Source organism: Alternaria atra (assembly GCF_907166805.1).
Source record: "Alternaria atra isolate CS162 genome assembly, contig: 22, whole genome shotgun sequence".
NCBI classification, from domain to species: Eukaryota; Fungi; Ascomycota; class Dothideomycetes; order Pleosporales; family Pleosporaceae; genus Alternaria; species Alternaria atra.
The window spans coordinates 56,202-78,758 of NW_025091320.1; the positions used below are offsets into that span (position 1 = coordinate 56,202).

At 50.4% G+C, this 22,557-nt stretch overlaps 7 protein-coding genes across 7 annotated transcripts; 3 read left to right on the forward strand and 4 right to left on the reverse strand.

Annotated features, from left to right (window-relative positions):
• Positions 1–353: 353 nt before the first annotated feature.
• ALTATR162_LOCUS2779 (uncharacterized protein) lies at positions 354–2,928 on the forward strand (the record flags this gene model as incomplete). The annotated part of the gene is made up of 3 exons (XM_043310385.1): positions 354–588; positions 638–2,592; positions 2,680–2,928. 3 exons carry the CDS (start codon positions 354–356, stop codon positions 2,926–2,928), a joined length of 2,439 nt encoding a protein of 812 aa, XP_043166320.1.
• A 221-nt stretch (positions 2,929–3,149) lies between these two features.
• On the reverse strand, positions 3,150–3,947 carry ALTATR162_LOCUS2780 (uncharacterized protein; the record flags this gene model as incomplete). The annotated part of the gene is made up of 3 exons (XM_043310386.1): positions 3,150–3,266; positions 3,334–3,632; positions 3,728–3,947. 3 exons carry the CDS (start codon positions 3,945–3,947, stop codon positions 3,150–3,152), a joined length of 636 nt encoding a protein of 211 aa, XP_043166321.1.
• An 881-nt stretch (positions 3,948–4,828) lies between these two features.
• Positions 4,829–5,926, reverse strand: ALTATR162_LOCUS2781 (uncharacterized protein; the record flags this gene model as incomplete). Its single annotated transcript, XM_043310387.1, has 1 exon — positions 4,829–5,926. One exon carries the CDS (start codon positions 5,924–5,926, stop codon positions 4,829–4,831), a length of 1,098 nt encoding a protein of 365 aa, XP_043166322.1.
• A 1,218-nt stretch (positions 5,927–7,144) lies between these two features.
• On the reverse strand, positions 7,145–8,915 carry ALTATR162_LOCUS2782 (uncharacterized protein; the record flags this gene model as incomplete). The annotated part of the gene is made up of 3 exons (XM_043310388.1): positions 7,145–7,521; positions 7,575–8,681; positions 8,738–8,915. 3 exons carry the CDS (start codon positions 8,913–8,915, stop codon positions 7,145–7,147), a joined length of 1,662 nt encoding a protein of 553 aa, XP_043166323.1.
• Positions 8,916–12,718: 3,803 nt separating this feature from the next.
• On the forward strand, positions 12,719–13,072 carry ALTATR162_LOCUS2783 (uncharacterized protein; the record flags this gene model as incomplete). Its single annotated transcript, XM_043310389.1, has 1 exon — positions 12,719–13,072. The coding sequence occupies one exon, from the start codon at positions 12,719–12,721 to the stop codon at positions 13,070–13,072; it is 354 nt and encodes a 117-aa protein (XP_043166324.1).
• Positions 13,073–19,459: 6,387 nt separating this feature from the next.
• ALTATR162_LOCUS2784 (uncharacterized protein) lies at positions 19,460–20,545 on the forward strand (the record flags this gene model as incomplete). Its single annotated transcript, XM_043310390.1, has 1 exon — positions 19,460–20,545. The coding sequence occupies one exon, from the start codon at positions 19,460–19,462 to the stop codon at positions 20,543–20,545; it is 1,086 nt and encodes a 361-aa protein (XP_043166325.1).
• A 900-nt stretch (positions 20,546–21,445) lies between these two features.
• On the reverse strand, positions 21,446–21,960 carry ALTATR162_LOCUS2785 (uncharacterized protein; the record flags this gene model as incomplete). Its single annotated transcript, XM_043310391.1, has 2 exons — positions 21,446–21,554; positions 21,620–21,960. The coding sequence occupies 2 exons, from the start codon at positions 21,958–21,960 to the stop codon at positions 21,446–21,448; spliced, it is 450 nt and encodes a 149-aa protein (XP_043166326.1).
• Positions 21,961–22,557: the final 597 nt, after the last annotated feature.

Sequence of the window (22,557 nt, forward strand, 5' to 3'; positions counted from 1 at the left end):
CATAACAGAAGGGGCTCAGGTTACGTCGAGCGAAGCTACATGTAGTAATCACATCAGTTCGGAATCCTTGGAAGGATTCGAGCGCGGTAGATTGAGATAATCACGATGCCACATCATTGCCCATACCGGTTTCATCGCTTCTTCGTGATAGATTGGATAAGTTTTCCACACGTATGTTAACACAACACAGTCCATATGGTTCCATATGCTCGAAAGTAGAGACGGACGTGTAGGAAGTGCCCCCCTACATCAGCCAATCAGCGCCTGGGATTTCCCCGGCCTCCGCGAAATGTGTCCCCACAAAGCTCCAACCAGGTCCGGCAGCTCCAGCAGCTCCAGCTTCACACAACACCATGACGCGCGAATGTCGACATGGCACTCTTTGGAAGGGGCTCACATGTCTTTTCGCTCTTCAATTGCCCCTCGTGAGTGCGCAGGTTGCAGAGGTTGAGAAAGCAACCAATGCGAGCTTGCTATGGGGACCCTACCGGCCAAACCTCTACTTTGGAGTCCGGCCACGCATACCGAAGAGTGTGATGGGAGGTCTTATGTGGACGCGAGTTGAGGATTACCAAAGCGTGCAGCATAGTAAGTCTGAAATCGCAAGCTCGGCAGAGATTCGTGGCTAATCATGTAGACTTCCGTCACACTTGCGAACAACACGAGCTCGACGGCTACGGTTGGGACGAATACGATGTGCGCAGCGGCGGCCGGCAGACGATCCACGACCCTGCGAACAAGATCGACATCACCACCGAGTTCATCAAATTCCCTGGCGGAGAGCATGGCGGTAGCTGGGGTGCGAGGATCAAGGGCACACCACGAGAAGACGCCGGCCCGAACCTACGAACGACAGTCGTTTGGTACAACACACTCGAGGGCTTGGGTAACCTGGAAATTGCAGATGCCGACCCTTCAGAACCCGGCATTGAGGGTGACGTGGTCCTGAAGGGGCAGACCAAAGAACTGGGCGAGTTCGAGATTAGAGTCACTGAGGGCAAGGGCGACCATCCTGTTACCGGACATCCAAGCTACGACGAGAAGCCGCTGGACCGAACGTTGGCACATAGCGGGCAGGTACCGGAAGAGGCGTTATGGCAGGTCAAGGCCATGATGTTCGCACACATGAAGGGCCAGATCGACGTCTTGGTCCCCAAGTACGGCGAGCAGAACCCTCCACCCCCCGCCCAAGTCTACACGATCCAACATCTACCCGGTCGTGGAAACATGCACCTAGTTCAGAAGGTCTTTGAGGGTCCCTTTGAGTTCGACGTCATCTTCTCGTCTCGGTCTGCGCCGGAGAAAATCACGTCTGAGGACCTCACACAGCAAATCGAATCCGTCACTTCAAGCTTCTCGACTCGCTTCACGGAAATTTTCAAGCCTCAAGCGCCGTTTGTCAAGGAACGCTACGAGGAGTTCTCCAAGTCGCTGTTCTCAAACCTGATCGGTGGCATCGGCTACTTTTTCGGTGACTCTCGCGTCGACCGATCTTACGACCCTGCCTATGAGGAGGATAGCGAAGGCTTTTGGGAAGAGGCTGCTGAGGCGCGAAGCAGGAACCAAGCTCAGCTTGAAGGACCATCTGAGTTGTTCACAGCCATTCCATCGCGACCCTTCTTCCCCCGCGGATTCCTCTGGGATGAAGGCTTCCATCTCCTACCCGTCATCGACTGGGATGCTGATCTCACTCTCGATATCATCAAGAGCTGGTTCAAGCTCATGGATGAGGACGGCTGGATTGGTCGCGAACAGATCCTCGGCGCTGAAGCCCGCAGCAAAGTGCCAGAAGAGTTCCAGGTCCAGTATCCTCACTACGCCAACCCACCAACGCTTTTCATGGTCATCACATCCTTCCTCGACAAACTCGATGCCATCAAGACCGATACCAGCAGCGAGAAGCTGCAACAAGAAAAGTCGTACTCGATGCAACTCTCGAACCGCGAAGCCGCCCTAGAATACCTTCGCTCGCTCTACCCCCTCCTCAAGCGCAACTACTTCTGGTACCGCAAGACACAGGCCGGCGACATCAAAAGCTACGACAGAGAGGCATTCTCCACCAAGGAGGGCTACCGCTGGCGCGGACGCACACCCTCGCACATCCTTACCTCTGGTCTCGACGATTATCCTCGCCCTCAGCCACCACACCCCGGTGAGCTGCACGTCGACTTGATCAGCTGGATGGGCATGATGACTCGCGCAATCAAGCGCATCGCAATCTACCTCGACGAAGAAGATGATGCGGCGGAATTCGCGCGCTACGATGAAGCCATTGTACGCAACATCGATGACCTCCACTGGTCCAAGAAAGAGAAGGCGTACTGCGATGCCACTATCGATGACTATGAAGAGCACTCACTGGTCTGCCACAAGGGGTACATTTCCTTGTTCCCCTTTCTGACTGGCCTCGTCGACAAGGACAGCGAGAGGTTGAGCGACGTGCTTGATCTTATCGAAGATGAGGAGGAGCTGTGGAGTCCATACGGCATCAGAAGTCTGAGCAAGAGTGACGAGTTTTATCACACGGCGGAGGACTACTGGCGTGGGCCTGTTTGGATGCCAATCAATTATCTGGCTGTGAGCCAGTTACTCGTAAGTTTCCCACATCCCAGAGTTGTCCTGCTTCCTTCTCATTTCCCCTTCCATCACGTATATCATATACTAACATATGAACAACAGAACATCGCAACCCACCCCGGTCCCCACCGCGCCCGTGCAACCAAGATTTACACTGAACTCCGCAAGAACCTGGTCAATACTGTGTACGAGAGCTGGAAGGAAACCGGCTTTGCCTGGGAGCAATATAACCCTGAAACGGGTAAGGGGCAGCGGACACAACACTTCACTGGGTGGACGAGTCTGGTAGTCAAGATTATGGGTATGCCGGATTTAAGTAAAGGAGAAGATGCGGTGAGGGATGAGCTGTAGATGAATCGAGGATTTGTAGCCATCTGAGATGCATTACTGCAAGGTACACAGATCAAGAAAGCAACCTGGCATTGATACTTGACGTAATGCAGTATATACCACTTTCCGCTACAGACGTCGCGCGCGACACAATGGTATGGCATTACATCATGACCCCCTCTCTATCCCTCTCTCTCCAACTTCTGCTTGGAGCCAATCTCCCCTTCCTTCCTACACTACGTCTAGAAGTCTGGTGTAAACACATACTTTTCAAATTCAGCAGGCGGGGTGGCGTCATTCATAGCCATCTCCATCAACGCGTCCTTGTCTGCCGCAGGTATATCGTCAATGTTGTAGTGCTGCAGTGTAACCCTTGGTCAGTCTACGCATTCGCATGCCCATATTGCAACACATCAAAACACTTACCTTGCCACCGATAAAAACAGCATCGGGATCAGTGGAACCAGTGCACGTCCAGATTGGATCGTTGTTGGCCTGCCTCTTGACCTTTCCGTTGACATCATCGGCGTCATCCATGTCAAAGTCGTTTGAATCCTTTCCATCGGCGCCAGGTTCAGTCCACGAGAATCCGTGTAGAGAGCCTGAAATGCATGTTTCGCGTTGCTTGACCGCAATGTTCTTGGAGATTGTACCGCATTGTAAGGGGCCGTCTGCATTGGATGCTGGGCCTTCGTCCCAGGCTAGGAAGTGCTTCTTACCCGTTTCTTGCACTGTGTACAAGGAGGGCGATGGGTGGTCAGTTGGATTCTAGAAGCTTTCACGCAGGGGGCTAGGGAAGCAAGAAATGTTGATGACTTACCTTCGAGCTTGCCTGACGCAACGGTTGTGAGACCCTTGGCAATTGCATCTGCTGTAGATGTCGCGTTGCCGGTGATGGACACGGCGCAGATGTTGTGGTCAATGTCTTTGAAGAAGAAGGCTGGGCCTGTGCAGCCGGGCTTGGTGTAAGTGTAGATGTTGTCGGCTGTGGCAATGCTGCTCATGGCACCGAGAGCCAGGAGAATGGAAAGTGAAGGCATCATGAATGGAGTAAGGGCGTGTATGGAGTGTGAAGATGTTGGATTGTTGTTAGATACTTGGTGCGCGGTCCTGGACTTGTTCGCAAAAGGCCTGCTATGGTGGTTTGCAGATATGTGCGCTGTACAACGGCTTTTATCGTTGATCGCAGAGTTGCCATGATCTGCTTGACGTTGTGGACTCCGTGCTGGCCGAAGTAAGCACCGGATTACCACCTGTATATTCTATTGACCGCTTCTTGGGCTCCGATCGCATCGACATCACCTTAAAGCCCATACTGCGCAGATTCGCATGTTGCTTTGTCGAGGAGGAGTACGGTCTTGGTGATGCGGAAGCCCAGCATCGGCATTGATGCACGATGCGTACAGTAGGCGCAGTGCTTCGCGTCTTGGTGAAGTCGAGGCCTGGCACTGGACAGCTTACGACGTGTCTTGTTCCTTTGGTTCCCGCTTCTTCTACGCCGAGTGCGATCGCGATCTTAGTCAGATACGGAAGTAAAAAGTCCGCGGCGGTACCGCCGCACCGGCTTACGACTTTTGTAGTATCTGAGTACGTTGCACCTTACTTCTGTTGAACGAAGAGCGTGGTCTTGATGGCCCAAATGATCGACATTCGATGTGCTGCAAAAGATTCGGTCCTTACAGCGAATGCAGTCCCGGTGAGAAAGGGTGTTGACATTGGCACAGCCTTGCGACATAGTTTATACTATATTTACATGATAGTATTTCGCGTCCTCAGCGCCGGTCTCGGTGAAGTATAGATTTGGCAACGGCACAACTGCACCGGCGTACATGGTAAACTTGGACATTATAGAATTGTAATAGACATGGTGGAATTACGTCAACAAAAGAGACACAGAAGCGGTCTAGGACAGTGTTGATATCTACAGCACCCACGCTGCTAGAGCACTGAGCATAGATAGTGACATAGCGATTGAATTAACCGTAGACACTGAAGTTAGGAAGCTTGCACTAGTAGCAGTAGCATTGAGGCTGGATACGACGTCAATGGGAGCAGGGAGCGTCAGATTCTCGCTGCCTGCCGGGCAAGTCAGGTTGAAGCGAGGAGTGGTGCTGAGGTTGTCGGTGACGGCAAATTTGACTTCGTTCCCGGGGTTGGCGTCACGAAGGGTATACCAGAAGACGTTGTGTCTGCCGAAGAGCCTACAGCCAACCTCCTGCCAATACGTAGCGGCATTGTCGAGTGTAGATTCGGCAGCACCCAACGCAGGACCGCTATATGCCCAACCAGTTTCGGTGATCCAAACGTCCTTACCGCCAGCAGCGGCTTCAGTAGCAGTCAAGGCACTATTAAAGATGCCACCTGCGTTTTCAATTCTGTTGTCGATGGGATCCTCGTAGAATGGAAAGATGTTGACGGAAACGAAGTCCACCTCATCGATGACAGCCGCGTTGGAGCTATTCACCCAAGCGCTCCAGGAGTCGACGTGCGTAAAAGGCTTGTCTGCGAGTGCCGTATTGTTCAGGCGTGCGCGAGCATCCCTGATGAACCGCACAATTGTGTCTGCATCATTTCCAATTCCAGCCTCGTTACGCACACCAGATGCTGAGATGCGATAAAGGTCCTCGCTCCCAACCGAGATACCCACGACTAGATCCGCCAAATCAGAGCCATGCTCTTCGAGGGCTGCTTCTAGTGCGTTGAGCTCGTTGCCGATGCTGTCAGTGCCCGAGGCCCAGATGCCTAGAAGAAGGCTCGTATTCGTCGCAACCGCAGCTGAAAGTGCAGCGATCGGTGTGCTCTCGGTCTCCCACTGGACATTGGAATACAGGCGAATAGTATTGATTCCACCGGGTGCTCCCTCCAGATTCTGTGCAGCTCTAAACTCTCGCTCGAAGTCCCGCTGGGACTTTGGGTTGCCCTGGTCGTCTGAGGCGCCGGAGTTAAACCCTAGGATAGTGCGTTGAGCAGCTGCGCAGCCGAATGTCGCAACGATATTGAATAGGGCTGAGGTACGCATGTTTACAAGGAGTGAACGTAGTTGGTGGTGGGCAGGAAAGAAGAAGATGAGAAAGCATAACAGAGTCCAAACCAGTCAAAAGACAGCTGTTTAGTTAATTCAGGGTGAAGATTAGTTACTCCCATGTTGATCGACGACGCACGCCGAGACGTTGCATGAGATATGGACTGAAACTCGGAGACATTCGCGGATATTTGCTGTGGTCGTTGCTGTTACGATTGGACGTGTGCGACTTGGTCTGACTAGGCAAGACTCCGACTCCGCGCCAACCCGCTAAGGAACTTTAAAGTTCGCACGCTTTCGTGCCTCATCTTACAGTTCCAAATCTTCTAGTAAGATATAGTAAATATGTGGGGAGGCAGTGTGGTATATGTGTACATTTGTTCGAGGGGAAATCTTTGAGAAGTCATCATGGCCCTATCACGGTGATGTATTGGATATTTAAGGCACGCGACCGTAGCTTATGTGAGCCTACAGGTTCAGCAGGGTACCCCTCCTTCATCAATAGTCGCCCCGACTCTCAGAAACCTTAACAAGGTGTCGCGACTATGCTATCGAGCTCATGATTACTCAACTAGCGTCAGTACCAGCCATGCTGTCGGGCCGGTGACTCTCCATGGGAGATCCGTGATACAAACACATCAGAGCCTATAAGACCCTCCGCGATGCAAACGTGTTGTCAGGACCCCCGCATTCGAGATTTCATGGCTACAACGATTTGCATATCTATTCTCCTAACAACGCCGCAATGGTTATGAAACTAAGACAGATATATAATGATCGATACTCCATCTTCTACCCGATTTTCTACAGCGCAATCGGGACCGAACCCTTTGCTTTGCTGGCGGTGTTTCCTATCATCATGGGAATTGCTGTCTTCCACCGCTAGCCGCCTACATGACCAAGAAAAAAGACCAGGTATCTTCCTCCTACTGGAGTACGTTTTGATGATTCATCGGTAATGGATTAATCTCTACCCCGAGCCAAGACTATTATCCCTACGCACAACAGAATCTAGATTGAAGAGAAACCAACACAGATATTAGCCGCCAAAACCCTAGATAGCTGTTGCTAGCCGCGACGATGTACTCATGTGGCAGGCAAGCCGTTTTTCAGTCCGACGCGCCAAGAAACTCACAGACAACATACCATCACCTGTAATATTCGCCAAAGGCAGCAGCGGTGTTTAACAGCTACCGAAATCCCAGACGGCTGCTGTTACCCGTCATGGCTCTTGAGCTTATAAATGCTGTGGATACCAGGAGGCTCAACCACGCCCTCAAATGTCCTGCCCTTATCCTCCGATTTCTTCTTGGGTTTAAAATTGTCAGGCTCCAAACAAGGTGAGATATGATCGTCCCCTTGATTGTTGGACGGAAGATACTTCGAACCCTTCTCACCTTCCTCCAAAAGTTTGTCACCTGTCATTGTATGCCTGTCACTCTCTAGTCGCTTCAGAAGAGAGGCATGCAAAAGTGCCCCTTCAGGAATGTCTCGTGCCCATCCCCTATTCAATGGCCATGCAATATAATCCCACTTGTACTTGGAGTCCTTCTTGTCCCATATATATTCCCAACGTCGGAACGGCAGCCGTTCTGTTTTGAATGTGTTAGCTACAGATTGTCTCGGATTGTTCACGTGTGCGTACCCATGAAGTTCCACAGCATGACTTTGAACAGTGAGGCTCCACCTCCGATCTTGAGTGTGTCATGCATCGGGCTTTCGTACGCTTGGCGTATTTTCAGGAAGAAGTTTTCCTTGAACCCGTTCTTTTTCCAGTTCCATTTGATTGCTGATTTTGGATCCTTTTCTCCTAGCATCTCCAACTCGCGGATCATCCAAGCAAGAGGCACATCGCTCATCTGATAGGGATCCGTGCCCCGATTAGAGGGGATAGGGTCCTTCCAGGATAGAAATACTCTTCGCCACCAGGGCTTGGGTTGGATCTCGCCTTCAACATACGGAGCTGGCCATCCTCCACCAATGTCGCCGTGATTTCCGGGGAACCAGACTTCTTTGATCTTTTCTTTATCAGCATCAGGGAGGCGAAGGTCTTGATGGAGCAGCGCTGCTTTGAACTTGACGCGATGCTCATCAACAGCGACGGCATGGCGAACGTGACGAGCAGTTCCGAAAACAGAGACAGCCTTAGGAGGCTTGCCGAAGGGGCTATCTAAGACTGCGACACTGCTGACGCAGTCAAATATGCCCAAGAAGTGCACTTTAACGCCTGAATTGTCAGCACCCTCTGCACGGCAGAAAGTCTCTTTGAAAGCATTAAGCTTGTTCTTCTTCAGCTGTTGCGCGTCGGGTTTCACATATTGGTCCGCGCCCGCGCTGTTGGAATTGATGAGGGGCTCAGTTTCCGAGCTCTTGGTCGCCTTGTGGGCTGGCTCTTTTGCTTGTGCAGAATTTTTCTGCTCCTGCTCAGGGTTGGGTTGCTTGCCTTTCTCATACTGTTGATACAGATCGTATGCAAAAGGGACCATCTCCTCATTGCCTTCAGAAAGCAGGCCAACTTTGTATATCATGCGCGCAAGGAAGCGGGCGGTAAAGGCACCCCTTGAGAAGCCGAACAAATAGATCTTGTCCCCCTCCTTGTAGTACTTCATGATGAAGCGATAGCCTGCGATAACATGGGCATCGAAGGTAGTAGCAAAACCGTTGTCGATGGTTTTAGAGATCCACGACTGGATTTTACCAATGGGACCCTTGTTGATAGGACCCCCATCGACAGTGTATGTGCCAATTCCGGCTGTGCGATTAAATAGTCAGCCAACCATGTACCGCTGAGAGTTGGAAGTCACTTACTTTGGTAGTAGTGGTACTGCATGGGGTCTTTCCTGTCAAACTTGTCGTATAGTTTGACAATGTTGGTATCCGAGGTGTTGCCCTCGAACACGTTTCCAGTGCCATCGAAACAGAGGACAAGTTTCCTCGGGACTGGTGTTCCCGAATCCGCGGGCGGCTCGTTGGTAGTTTGGGGCATAGTGGTAGTCAACGCAGTACCAAATCGGCGGCGGGGTATGCTTCGCGTCTGGAAAAGAAGCAAGGAGGATATTATGGGATTGAAAGAATGAAGCTTCGACGTCAAACACACGGTCAGTGGAGCTGATAAAGGCCTCGATGGAGAATATAGCCCCAGAATGAGAGACTTCTGAGTGTTCATTAATAGACAACAAGAGCGAAGAGCGGACGAGTGGAGAAAGATATATCGTGATGAAAATTAGTGCTAGCATGGATATGAAAAGCACTGCTGGAAAAATGCCGGACAGGAATTGATGTGGAGAGCGGCTGCTACGATTGTGCCTCCGCGTTCTAGAATCCGTTCATGAGGTAGCTGAGTGTTTGCAAGCTCACATATGACTATTGGCTGACATGGTGTGATTCTGCATTAGGCGGCATGGAAAGGCGGATTGTGTATGGTCAATTCCCAATACAGTGCTGGGACGGCGGACGCTGTCGATGCAATTACTGGAAGCGGTCGTGGTAACAAACTCAATCAGCCCCGAAGCTGAACACCAGACTGTGGCTAGCGGTGATGCCGGCCTTTAGCTCCATCGCTTCCCTGCAGTGGCTGGCTAAGATACCGCCTTGGCGTTACCTTATTTGATGGGCTTGCCGCATGCACGAGCTGTCGAATACGACGTCTCTAACAGGCCGTGGTTGGCGCATTGTAGTCCAGATGCAGCGAGATGGGCGCACCACTAACAAGAGCACGTCGTTCAAAAGGCTGATCAAAGCTGAGCTCTACGTCGAAGCGGACGGCTTGGTGGGCACTGCTTCGTTCGCTTAGACCTCCGAGGGCGCGGCCCTTTGCCTGCAGACTTTATTGCGTATGCAGCAGAGAGCAGCGACGGTGCGACGTGCGTTTCCTGCGATGTAGCCAGCGTTATCAGCGAGCGACCCGCAGTGTGGAGATTGATAAAGCAAGCGCACAAAAAGCAGGCACAGGTGCAGTTTATCAACGCTCACGTCGCAGAGACAGAGAAGGCTGACTGATTTGAGAGGACAGGCGGGCTAGAACAATATCAAACCGCAATCTTATGCATCTGGCGCATCAGACCCAGCTGTCCGGTTGAGCTGCGGCGGGCGGTGAAGCGAACGGAGCATCAGCGGAGAGAAGCGTAGAAGAGCTGTCGACGCTCGCTAGAGATGAGGCGGTGGCTGGGGAGCGGGAAGCGACAGATGTTCAATAAACGGCCCATTTCTCGACTGCAGAAGTCGGAGAGTCAGGCGCGCTGCGCTGGCTACATGATCGAGTTCGTCTGCTACGCTCTACGGGTCCTGGTCGACGCATAGGCAAGACTAGCGGCGCAGGAAAGCGACAGCGACGACAGCGACGACAGCGACGACAGCGATAAGGATGGCGAGAGCAGCAGTAAGGACGACGCCTTGGAAAGCGACGTCTCCTCCTCCTCCTGCTCCTCCTCTAACCACGACTATAATTTAAGGCACGACTGCATCTGACCTAGGCAATGCAAGCCATTCTATCTTGGTCGAAGATCTGACAGTATACCCCGATACAACTAATACTCACAATCGACCAACACCAATCGACCACTCATGCCCTTCATCGCTTGTGGTATGTAATAGCCGCATCAACACAACTGTACGAACGATAGTGGCAGTTCTTGTTACCTTCACAGTAATTGCAGATATCAATGGCGCACAGCAGCGCAATCACCCTGAAAGTGATCAATAGGTGTGAACCGCCTCGGCTAGCGCACCCCCGCAATCCAACATCTCGCATCTCATCTTAGTGCAACGACTCCACACTATCAGCTCATCATGCCGAAACCCCGGGCGTTCTCTTGATGGCTTCCACGAATTCATCTGCGCGTCCAACATCGAGTGCACGGCAGAAGCATGTCACTACTGCCTGCTCGAGCTGTCGTATGTGAGATCAAACGCGACGCTGCCAGCTCGTCATGCAGCAACTGTATTCTGTACGCGCAACAATGCGTGTACCAACATGGGCTCGACAATCGGAAGGCCCTATGAAGGAGCGGCTTGTTGCTGCAGAAGCATATGCAAGGCAGTTGGAAGAATTACTGCACGCGAACGGGATCCCACTTCAGAGTGAGAGGAATCTTCCCATGGTTCGCGCCCGAAGGTCCGTAAGGAACATTAAAACCTCCCCCTACCCCCCTACCTTAATATCTCTACAACGTAAGTAGGTATTAAGAAATTAACGACAGGATTAGAATCGTGCGGTTATTCTGTACAAAATAGCCTTCTTAGATATCTTATGCGAGTCGAGGCAGCTAACCTTAACCCTGCGCGGGCTACCTCCTCGAATACTGCGGACCTACCTCTCTTTTCTTATCGCGTCTAATCGCCCACACCAAAGATCGCGCGGGGCCACTACTCTCGCGGTCATCCTCTTGGATAGGACTCCTTTTTCTTTAAAATGTAGAAATGCCTTCGAGCGGCCTGCATCCAGATTATCGATCAAATCCGACCTTTTTGAGTTTACGGAACTCTAACGTTTTCCGGCCTTGTAAGCGGGGTAGCCGGAAACAGCATAGAGTACCGGACCTATCCGATAAGTATCCTCCGTGGATCTACCGATGGCACAATATTTCCGAGTAGTAAATGCGAGCGTTCCGGAATGATTATGGCAGGGAGAAGTATTCGATTTGGGGGTCTTCTGTTGCAGAGCCGGGGAGAAGATAGGAGGGCTCCAGAACCTCGCCCGAAAGCAACTCCAGAAGAAAGATCGATCGTCGGCACTCCTAGAATACTAATCAGGCACAAGCATGCATTGGCTATCGCTCCAGCTGTTGGCTGTTGCTGCGATAGGCGGGGGGATGGCACAACTCAGCTTACCAGCAGAGCCTCGCCTGTCTACACACGGATGGATTGTCGAAATAGATGATAATTATGTGAGTACCCAAAGTACCTAATACACTGTTTTCCTTCCTATGCTTTTGATTCTGTGTTAATCAAGGATAAACGGGATCTTGAAACCATCAATGCATCTGTTACTAGCATTGTGTCCCATATTCCAGGTATCCAGGCGGTATTCACGCCTCACGAGTATACAAGTGACATCTTCTATGGCTTCTCCCTTCATTGCGAGTTCATGGAGGCATTTTACCCCTGGAACAAGGTCAAGAAAACTCTCAATCACATACGCGGCGTCAATCACGTTTGGGATTCCCTGACATACCACGAGAGAAGCATCAGCAGCCACAAATTTACACCTAACTCGTTTAGCCAACCTGCATTGTCAGAAGATGTCAAGGCAATGATTAACAGTATACACAATTTGACGCAAGTCACGGACCTACAGCACTTGTCGCTGAGTGGAAAGGGAGTGACCGTTGCAGTCATCGACGGTGGCCTTGATTATCTCCACCCAGCCCTAGGGGGAGGCTAAGGGAAAGGCTTCAAAGTCCAGTTCGGCTACGACTTTGTGGGCGATAATGTTAGGCCACCAAACGTTGAGGCCCCTGACGACGACCCATACGGGGATTGCTCTAACCACGCAACTCACACGGCGGGCATCCTGTTTGGCGACGATATTTCGATAGGCTTTCGAGGAATAGCTCCGGGGGTATCTGTCGAACATTATCGTGTCTTTGACTGCAACGGCATGAGCACCTCAGATGTTGTTCTCCGGGCCGTGTTAAGAGCGGTTGAGAGAAAGGTTGATCTGATCAACTTGTCTCTGGGTAGCGGTTCGCGGCCTTTTTCTGATGGTTAGTATTTACCCATCATCTGGTGAGCTCGGTTGTAATAACCATGAGTCAATACCCACTTGCGTCCTTGATTTCGAGGATTAACATGCAACGCCGCACCTTTATTGCTGTCGCGGCTGGTAACAACGGAAGAAACGGCACTTGGTCAGCTGCATCCCCGGACGGCGGTGGGCCTGAGATCTATGCTGTAGGCTCTTTTGACCTCGACAATTCCTACTCGATCCTCCGGTCTGGCCAAGCCGTGACCGGCAATAAGAACTCTAAAATGGTCGACTTAACATGGAACCCACCGACCTGGACAGCCTGGTTCAACAACTCCGTCCCAGAATCCATTAGACTTGTGGCACTGAGTGAGAGCCAGGACGTTTCCAACGATGGATGCCAAAAGATTATTCCCAATCCTAACCTATATCAAGATAAAATCGTCCTTATTCTCTGAGACCGGCAATATGCTACTGTCACTGCTCAAGGAGGAAAGCGAAGTTCGACTGCGGCTGAACGCCAATTTGACCCTGCCACCAGTTATCACATGGCAGACTAACCAACAAACTGCTGGTAAAGTCAGCACCTTCGATACGTGGGGCCCTTCAAGTGAGAGCTACACTGTAACTTCGCTTCTCGGTCCTGGGGGTCGAGTGTTATCTACGATCCCTCGTAAGGTCGGTGGCTGGGGTCTGTGCCGTGAAAGGGAGTTCGAGCCTGCAGGTAGCTGGAATTTGCCTCGGTGATCCACGGCATATCCGTTCCATACAGATTCTGCAGAACCATTAGTGCTACTAGTTCCAATCACTGTGATGAACATGCCGAAGGTCTCATCGTAACTGCACTGCTTTTCCTGGCACGGTTGCAAGATCTCGGTCGAGTTCTTGGAACTACATTGGCACCCTACGTCGAGGAGCGCACAGCCGATGGCAAACAGGCTTTTAGTGATACATTGTAGCTGTGCGACGGTCAGCTGCAAGAAGCTTCCTCTCGTGTGATGTATATCTCACAGTGCATGGCGGAATCTGGCTCAATGCCTCCAGTGCTGCATCTTCTAATGAGGCAGCAATCGTCGTGAAGCAGAAGACGCTGATCAGCACCACGAAGGCAAACACTCGATGCGGAGATAGAAGGAGCATATCTACAAAGTGGATTACGACGATGTGCACGGGCAACGATAAATGCTTTTCAGGTTCGAGAAGCTGTCATTTTATTCCGAGGAACACGAGAGTTCTGCCAGAAAGTTAATTGCGATGATCATGGGCAGACATGTTGGTGTGGGGTGCAGAGATCGCTCTACCCGCCATAACGGATGAGTGCACGGGCAAGGCTATGTAACCTCGATGAATCTACTTATGTCCTGAAACTTACTCAGTTATCATATGGTATGCCCCATTGGTGTCAACTTTATCTCGCCGGCGGCAGGTGGATTAGGGCTCAATCATGAGACTGGTCTGGCGCAGTTAGTGGAGTTGTCCTGTCGTAGAAGCTGACACTTTGTACTTCGCAACGGTGCCCAATTTGGCTACTGGAGAAGAGATAGTGAGCGATCTTCCAAAGTCTGCTTCGATTGCTCTACCAGAACGATACTTAAACGATTAGCGATGGGAAGAAACTTTCCTTGAGTATCCACAAAATGGTAATTTACACGATATCCACCATGGCTGGCTTGATTTGTTGCGCGACGGTGGTGCAGGGCGGGTCGAGTCAGCCCCAAAGAGTGGGCGCATCTAACGGTGGATGATGGGATTCAACCCCTTGAAGCGATCATTGCTCCACCTCCACAAAGCTGATCGGCTTGCCAGTTACGGTTCTAGTAGATGCTGGCAGCAAATTCACCAAGGTCCGCAAGGTTTGGCAGTCATCCCTTGTGGTCTCGACGACTGCTTCAAGAATGCCGCTGAAGATGAAGGGCAGCTCCACAAGGGCATGTAACAGAAGAATGCCAACATCGATGACTCTCCTTACGTGCAGGCGCGTAAGAAGTGGGCTCTCGAGATTGATGGCGAAGAAAATTGTTACTTCGAATTGAGCAGCGATGGGCCCTGATCTCTCAAGTGTGGCAATTACGTGGAAAGCCCTTTCGTGGCCGATCCGCAAAGGTGCGATGAGACTGTTACTTGCAGTACGGTCGCCGGCCGGTTTAACAATGTGAAGGTGCATTGAGCGTGGTATGTTGAGTATCGAGGTTTGGGTTTTTGATGTTCCTCGGAACATTTCGACTCAGAAGCCACCCAGCTGGCGCATGAATCCCTCCACGTGTATATAATCCCACGGACTTACTTGATCACTCTACACTACAATAACTTTGTAATCCAATCTAGTAATATCAACTAAAACTTGGAGTCTCTCACGCTTGCCATTCCAGTGATCGTTATCGGCAGAGTCAGGGGGTTTGCCTAGAACGCAATAATTCAAGGTACAGTCCCGTACGGTTAAGCAACTCAACAACCTTTTGGTGTTACTGCGCCTCTAAAGCCACGGGGGTTTGGCTTTATTCAAAGCAATGTATAAGCTTTGTCACAAGCGCTATCCTTATATTATTCTTGTCTCTTGACAGCGACTTTCCAAACGAATAGCGGATTCTCCTCGTAGCCGATCAGATCAGGCTCGAGTCTCCGCCGAGATTCAACCTAATGTGTCACTGTGGTCACTGCATCACTTCTACTACCCTGCAGCATCGCAAGGCACGATATATCGTGTTCGTAGTAGTTACTTTATGCATGGAGAGTGTGGTTCGAGTCGAGCAGCATTCCCCGCGGGGCCTGCAAGTATCGATCACTACGTCTGGCCGCTGCGCCCTTGCTACGTGGTGTTAGAGGTAGTTTAGTGGCACCTTGAGGCAATTCTTCTGTGATAAGACATATTAGAGAGACACGGCCGTTCAGCTGGGGCATTTCTCGCGATTATCATGGTCGAGCACGCTCTGTGTGAAGGAAACGATCAAAAGCTAGGAACTCTACACGTCTCCGAGTGCAGATACAGATCCTGATACGTAGCAAATAATACTATCCCCTATATGAAAAGGGCTCTATCTTATAATGAATACATGTTTTTCCCAATATGGTAGGTCCCATGAAAGATCATAGTTTGCGTTCGATGCATCGTCAGACTCTTTTGTAAATCCTCGAAATTCCTTTGCAAAACTGTAGTCGTTAGCTTGATCCTCTTGGTTTCTGTATAGCCCCTAACGGAGGTCTTGCGTAATCATTAGACTAACAAATAGGCAATCGTCTATGGTCTCGAGTCTTTCGCTTGTGTGTTCGTCATCGCGCCGAGCCTCGTCCCATCTAAATTTGCACGTACCTCTCGTATCCTGCGCTAGCCATATCATCTGCACCCTCCAGCTCCGCAGAAAATATTCCAACCCTTTCATACATGTCCTTCTCAATCGTAGGGCAGAGTACAAGGAATCCCAATTCGATGGGAGGAGAAGAATAAGTCAAGCGCTGGTTCGAACCGACAAACAAAACCAGGCAGCTTTCCCATTCCGCCCGCGTAATATCTTCGCGATCTAGGTGTATGTAGCGTGCCTTGAAGCGAACACGGCCATCATGTTTCTCGATTGTCCCCTCGAACTTCCTTACATATTGATACGGATCGACTGGGTGCCACCCCATGCATACGCGTGGACACCAGCCTGTGAGTCTCAGTAAACGTGGATTGTCGTGGGCGTCAGACGGCCGAGTTCCAATGGTACTTTGATATGAGTATTCTGCGATAGAAACCCAGGTCTTCTCCGGTGGCACAGCTTCGCTCTCTGGGATCTTCTTTAGCCCAATATAGTCGCGTGCCTGTACGGAAATGGATGACAAAGGCTCCATGGAGTCGAATATAATCGTCCCTACTCGACTAAACCATGACCAGGTGGGAAATCCCTTTCTCCGCGAGGCTGGAAGATCAAACCCCCACCAGAGCAAATTCAGCCCGTAGCTCTCAACTGGTATGCCAAAAATATGCCCAATCATATCGGAGGGCTCTGCTTTCGACCAAGAATTCAAAATCCCGTGGAAAGCGTTATATATATCGCTGCTATACGACAATTGCCTCCTTGTGAACTCCGTGATAGTGTTGTCCTTGGGTGACTTGTTGTCCTCGAATGGGAAGTAAGCCTCCAATCCGCGTCTGTCGTTTTGCCGGCCACATTCATGCTCATCAGCGACACAATAGTCAAGTAGAGATTCATCCCAGACTAGCCGTGGTGAAATACTTTCGTTACAGATACCGTCTTTACAAATATACGTGACTTGATGATCGGTAAAGACGAGTTTTCGAGTTGCGAAGTAACCTTCTTGCAGAGTCCTAATGAAGTTGCCAAATGTTAGTCCACGAAGTAATCGGTCGCGCTGTCCAAGACTCACCATCCACAGCTTAACCATTTCGAGGCTCGGAGAACCGGCTGTGGACTTGGAAACATCTGTAGTAGTGTACAGTCTCTTAGTTTGATGGACTGCTGGGGCGTGCGAGCCTGGGAGCCCACCCCCGGTAGCCCGTATGCCGGGTCATCGCCGGCCGCAGCTATGATTACCAGTGATGCCTCGGAATAGATAACGTCCATCTGGCTAATCTGAGCGTGCTTGTCTTCATAGTTGTCTTGATCTATGCACTGCCGTTGTTAGAACCCCTCCAGTAGCTATGGGCAGGCTCGCGGCACACTCACGTAGCGATCGATCCCTGAACAGGCCAAAAGAAATACCATAGTCAGCGTAATCACCTTCAGAGTCTACTACAACTCGGCACACGTACAAATGTATTCAAATCCAAGCTCAAGACACACTCTGATAGCGTCTTCGATGGTTTGCGGAAAGCACTGGCCTCGTGACTGGTCTGGTAGGCCTTTTCCCCAAACGTAAGAGAGTGCGACATAGGGGCAGTCTTGTGGAGGCTCGGTGATCTGACCTGATCTGCAGTGAACCAAGCGGAATCCAGGAAGTTGACCCGTTTTTCCATGAGCCTGTAATCCGAGATCAGCTTTTGAACAGAGTTGCAACCAACGCCGTATGCGGTCGAAACCAATCGAGTTCGGATCCAACAAAGGCGAGATAGGTTTTAGATGAACATCTTGCGATGAGATTATCTCGAATACTGCGTTTTGTCTATAATCTCGGTCGTAGAATACTACAGCCGCAGGAGACTATTTGGAGAAGTTGTCCGTGCCGCCAAAGAAAATTGATTCCATCCATTCGATCCAGATTTCCCCCTCAGGATCCCAGTTTGCGGAAAACATTGCGCACATGGCACAACCACTATCAGTCACAGGTACTCCCGAGGAATTTGTCCAAGGAGGCAACGCGATGTCGCAATCCAAAGTGCTATCTCGCATACGCGCAACGATGTTGGAGAGGTCCAGACTGTCGCATCGTAGGCAAAGGGTACTTGAGTTGGTGTTAGAATCGCGTTGTGTCAAGGCTGGCAGCTTATGAAACCAGTCGTTAGACGACTCCTTGCAGCGTCGAATTGTATCCACAGGCATAGGTGCGTTTAGTGAAGTACAACTGTTAGTGGTTCGGATGTTGCGAGAGGAAAGACTGCAAGGTTCACAAGGCTTTGTGCGATGGGTAATGCATCACCATCTACGTCATGAGCCACCGAATCACTCCGTAAGCAAGATTTAGCCCCCTTTGACAAGCTCATAACGGCAAAAGTCAACTCTTTGCTTCGCTGCAGGTAGTGAAATTGCTTGCGGAGAGAATACTTACAGCAATTTCCCTTGCAAAGAAACCGCTTACGACATTCTTGCCGTTCTTCGAATATAGAGCTGGCTGTGCTTTACGTATAGTCCGCATTACTGTAGGTCAACCGTAATAGGAAAGTGCTAATTAAACTGTAAACCACCTTCTTAATAGAGAGTGAGATGCGCTTTGGAACGACTACGCAGCCGACAGCGTGTAGATCATTGTTCCCTGCCTTTCGCGCTGACGCAGATCCTACAAACTTGCTCTCGCCTCCCTTGCCTCCCTCTCGCGCCTCTCCTCTTTCTTATCGCGTTACCTGTACAACGCATCTAGCAAAACATATACGCCCTATGCGCTGCAGCCTTCTCTTCGCCCTTTGCGCCCTCTACCATAACGTCTAAGTCTAATACATAGAGGGTGAACAGTAATAGTCTTATGAATTCCTCAGGCATCTAAGCGCGTTGAGCGATAGTGGTATTACTAATTTATGGTATACCTTGCGATAGCTACCGGCGATAAGTGCAGCCAGAACGATAACGCCGTCTATTTAATAATGCATTCTAGAGAAATATCAATACACTCATGTTGTACGATGCTGTTTTTACTCTAGTCACTATGTCATGACTCGCTATAATGACATTTTCTCCCTCTTGGCCTAGTGCATATCCCTCGTCTAGCCCAGATTGCTGGGCAGGGTCTGATTGCTAGGCAGGGTCAACACGCTGCTTATCCTTTTCTAGATTGAATCAAGTGACGTACTGCTGTGTACAACATATTTCAACCCGAGATAAGGCCCTACTACACCACAGAGTGTAGGTTGCATGCCTGCTAGTAACCATATCATGTTAGATATGGCTAGACCAATGCTAAGAAATAATCTCCTTAACTATTAGCATGCTAATAGCTCAGCCACCCGACTGGATACCAGAACTAGCAAGCATGCAACCTTTTGTCCTTACATTCTCCGCTTCTTCCACCACTAACTATCACGTTTTGGGAATGACGACACAGTAGTGGGTACTTGGTACTGTCAGACGTCGGAAATTTCTAATACTCCGTCCAAGCTAACATGAATACATCCATGTCAACCGACAACTGGGGCTTGGTGGAGTTTTAACACCGCAATTTCGAGCGCGGAGTGCAGAGCCAAACTAAGGAACAGTCAGAATATGTATAGTCTGATGTGGTCGCACTTTGTAGCAACAGCCATCAACGACTTTCCAATCTACATTCCACTCCTCAATCCAACACGATCTGATCATAAGATGATTTCGCCTACCTTTTCATTCTCCCTTTTGGCGACGCTGAAGTTGATATCCGCCGCTGACCCATCATCAATATTATTTACTGGTGGTACTATCATCGCTTTCGATCACGAAGCAGACGACTTGAACGTGATTCGCAATGGAAGCATTCTCATTCAACAAGACCGTATAACCGATATATGGTCGAATGAGGAGACTCCTTCTGTATCGATGCCTCCAAACACCATGGTTGTAGATGCAGCCGGCAAGATCATCGCCCCTGGCTTCGTCGATACACACCGTCACGGGTGGCAAACCTTGTTCAAAACCATGTTTTTGAACATCACGCTTATCGAATATTTCGGCCGCTTTGGAGAGGCAGCTTCTGCTGGACGCATCGACGCTGAGCAAGTATACATCGGTCAGCTCGCTGGCCTTTACGAAGCGCTGAATGCGGGTACTACCACTTCACTTGATCACGCTCACCATACTTGGTCAGATAGGACGGCTTGGGCTGGCTTGAATGCCAGTATAGACAGTGGCGCACGTGTATTCTGGTCTTACGCCTTCCATGAAGTAGCCAACTATACCATCCGGCAGCAGCTTATCAACTATCGCGATATAGTGGGCCTTGCTCCACAGAAGGATACGGCGGTCGAGCTCGGTATTGCTTTTGACGTTGTGGTGTGGGACGGAACCAGTCCCAGCATGTTAGGCTGGCTTGACCCCGTGGCGGCAATCATTCTGCACTCTAACGTTGGTGATGTGGAGCATGTCCTTGTCGATGGCAAATTTGTGAAAAGGGATCACAAACTGGTTGTTGGAGACTATGGTAGTGTCAAGTCAAGATTTCTAGAAGCTGTGAGGCGCATACAGGAGGACTGGCGACAAATTCCCCGGCCTCAGCTTGATCGACGTACTTCAGCGGGTGCCTTGATTGTTCAACCAGACCAGGTCGATGTTACAGCCAGAAATGGTACTGGTTATGGCCAAATATATGTCTCTAATTAGCTATTTGAGTAATAGACTCTACAAGTATGTACCTGCTCTACGTAGGTGAGTAGAGTTCGCTAAGACTCTACCTGTCCAATATAAGGCGCGAGTGGAATTTTACATCATACTAGAGTTAGCGTAACGCTAGGGTTTTGTGTCTGAATGTAGTGGTGCGTACCTATCATATTGCAAATCTCAACTCTACCTAAGAACAGGTTCTTAAGACTAATTGTTTCTCATATTTGCGATGCTACTTATACGAGAGCCTCTTTATGCATACAGGGCGTATAGATCGCAGAAGCTACAAGTGTCTTGTTGATCATAGGTCATCGCAGTACTGTAGTGGCACTGGATAGCAACTAAGGTATAGCATCGTGGATTTGCGCACACGGTAGCTAGGGGAAACGCGGACATGGCCAGAGTTGAAGCGACCAGATCCGAAATTATCGACAATAACGATGACGATGGCATTACCAAAATCAGTCTTGCGAGCGGCTTCAGGGACGAGGAACACTCGGAGTCAGACGTTAAGAGGAAAGATAAACCCTAGGCTGCCGTCTGCGAGGGGTAAAGCGAGAACATGACTCTCAATAGACGGCTGAAGGGCTGAGTAACAATGTGGGAAGTATAGCGGAATCTAGCGAGGGCGACGGGAGAAAAAGGGCACTAAGTGAAGTCTCTTTGCGAGATTACTGAAGGAAAATGTATGGCGTTTGGTAATCACATGTCCTAGGTCTCTACTCTCGTACATAAAGACCGCCCGTTCATTCATCGAATCTGTAAGCCACATAACATAGCACTAGACTAATCGTCGTCATAATCCCATCGTCTTTCTCAATAAGGCACATTCAGACCAACGCCGCCACACCTCCACCAACAAGCCTTGCACTTTCACAACTCTACAAGCCCACAAGCCCCCTAAGCCACAGCAGATACCTCGGTAGGAATGATCTGGAACTCGACCGCAGGACCCTGTCCAGTATGCGCGACAACGTTTTTACCCGTGTACGTGTACTTTACTTCACCTCTGCAATCTCTCATCAGCTACCCGTGCACCTGCTATAGCTACCGCTTTTCCCGTCCATAACTTACTGCGTAAATGTGTATTGCACACCGATAATGGCTCCAATATCGATGCCTTGATTGAATTCTTGCGTCTGTACATCACCCGGTACATCAACCCCAACTACACCGCAGGATTTGTAGCCGCCCTGGACGCTGGTGCCAGAACAGAAACTGGCGTCAAAGGGTGGTTGGCCGGAGGGACCGGTAGGGGCGGAGACATTAAAGGAGTAGCGGCATGTTGCTGCGGTGCAGACGCTGCTGAAGCCGGTGACATCCCAGGTCCAGGGCGCACTGCAAGAGGTAGGGGCTGCCGAGGCGCCAGTAGCAAGGACGGTGAGGAGACTGAAGGTAGTGATTTTGGAGAACATTTTGCGTGATATTTATTGATGCGGTGGGTGGTGAATAGTGTGTTGGTTGTTTCCGATGCTTGGTGCTTCTTCGACTACAGGATACTGAGGTTTTATACTGCTTTGCTGGTCGTATTCGAGATTACTATTGCATCATCGCAGTTCCCATGATTTCGAAGGAAATACAGGATACGATGTTGCAGAACCCACTCTGCATCGTAGCACGTGAAGCGATGCGTGTAGTTTGAGCTCACCTCTAGTGGACTGCAACGCCACCCGTGTCCGCGACGGTCTACTGCAGGGGCAGGTATTTCGTGTCTGCGCGTCAGCCGTGGCGTTGTGGCATCGAATGTAATGACATCTGTTTTAGGCGAGTTGATGATCGTGACATGGCGCTGACTGATGGTGACAAGTGTGGCGACCTATGCCGAACTGGGAAACATGCTGGCGCAAAACAGATGCCCCTGTTGAGCGATGTGACCATAACTCGTGTCTGAGGCTGGCGAGGAAGCATCATCGAAGCCCATGATGATAAACTCATTGTCTTATCCAGTCTTTTCGGTGTCACAGAGCCTCGGGTCGGCACGGTCACCGCTTTCCTAGGGGCAACTCTTATTC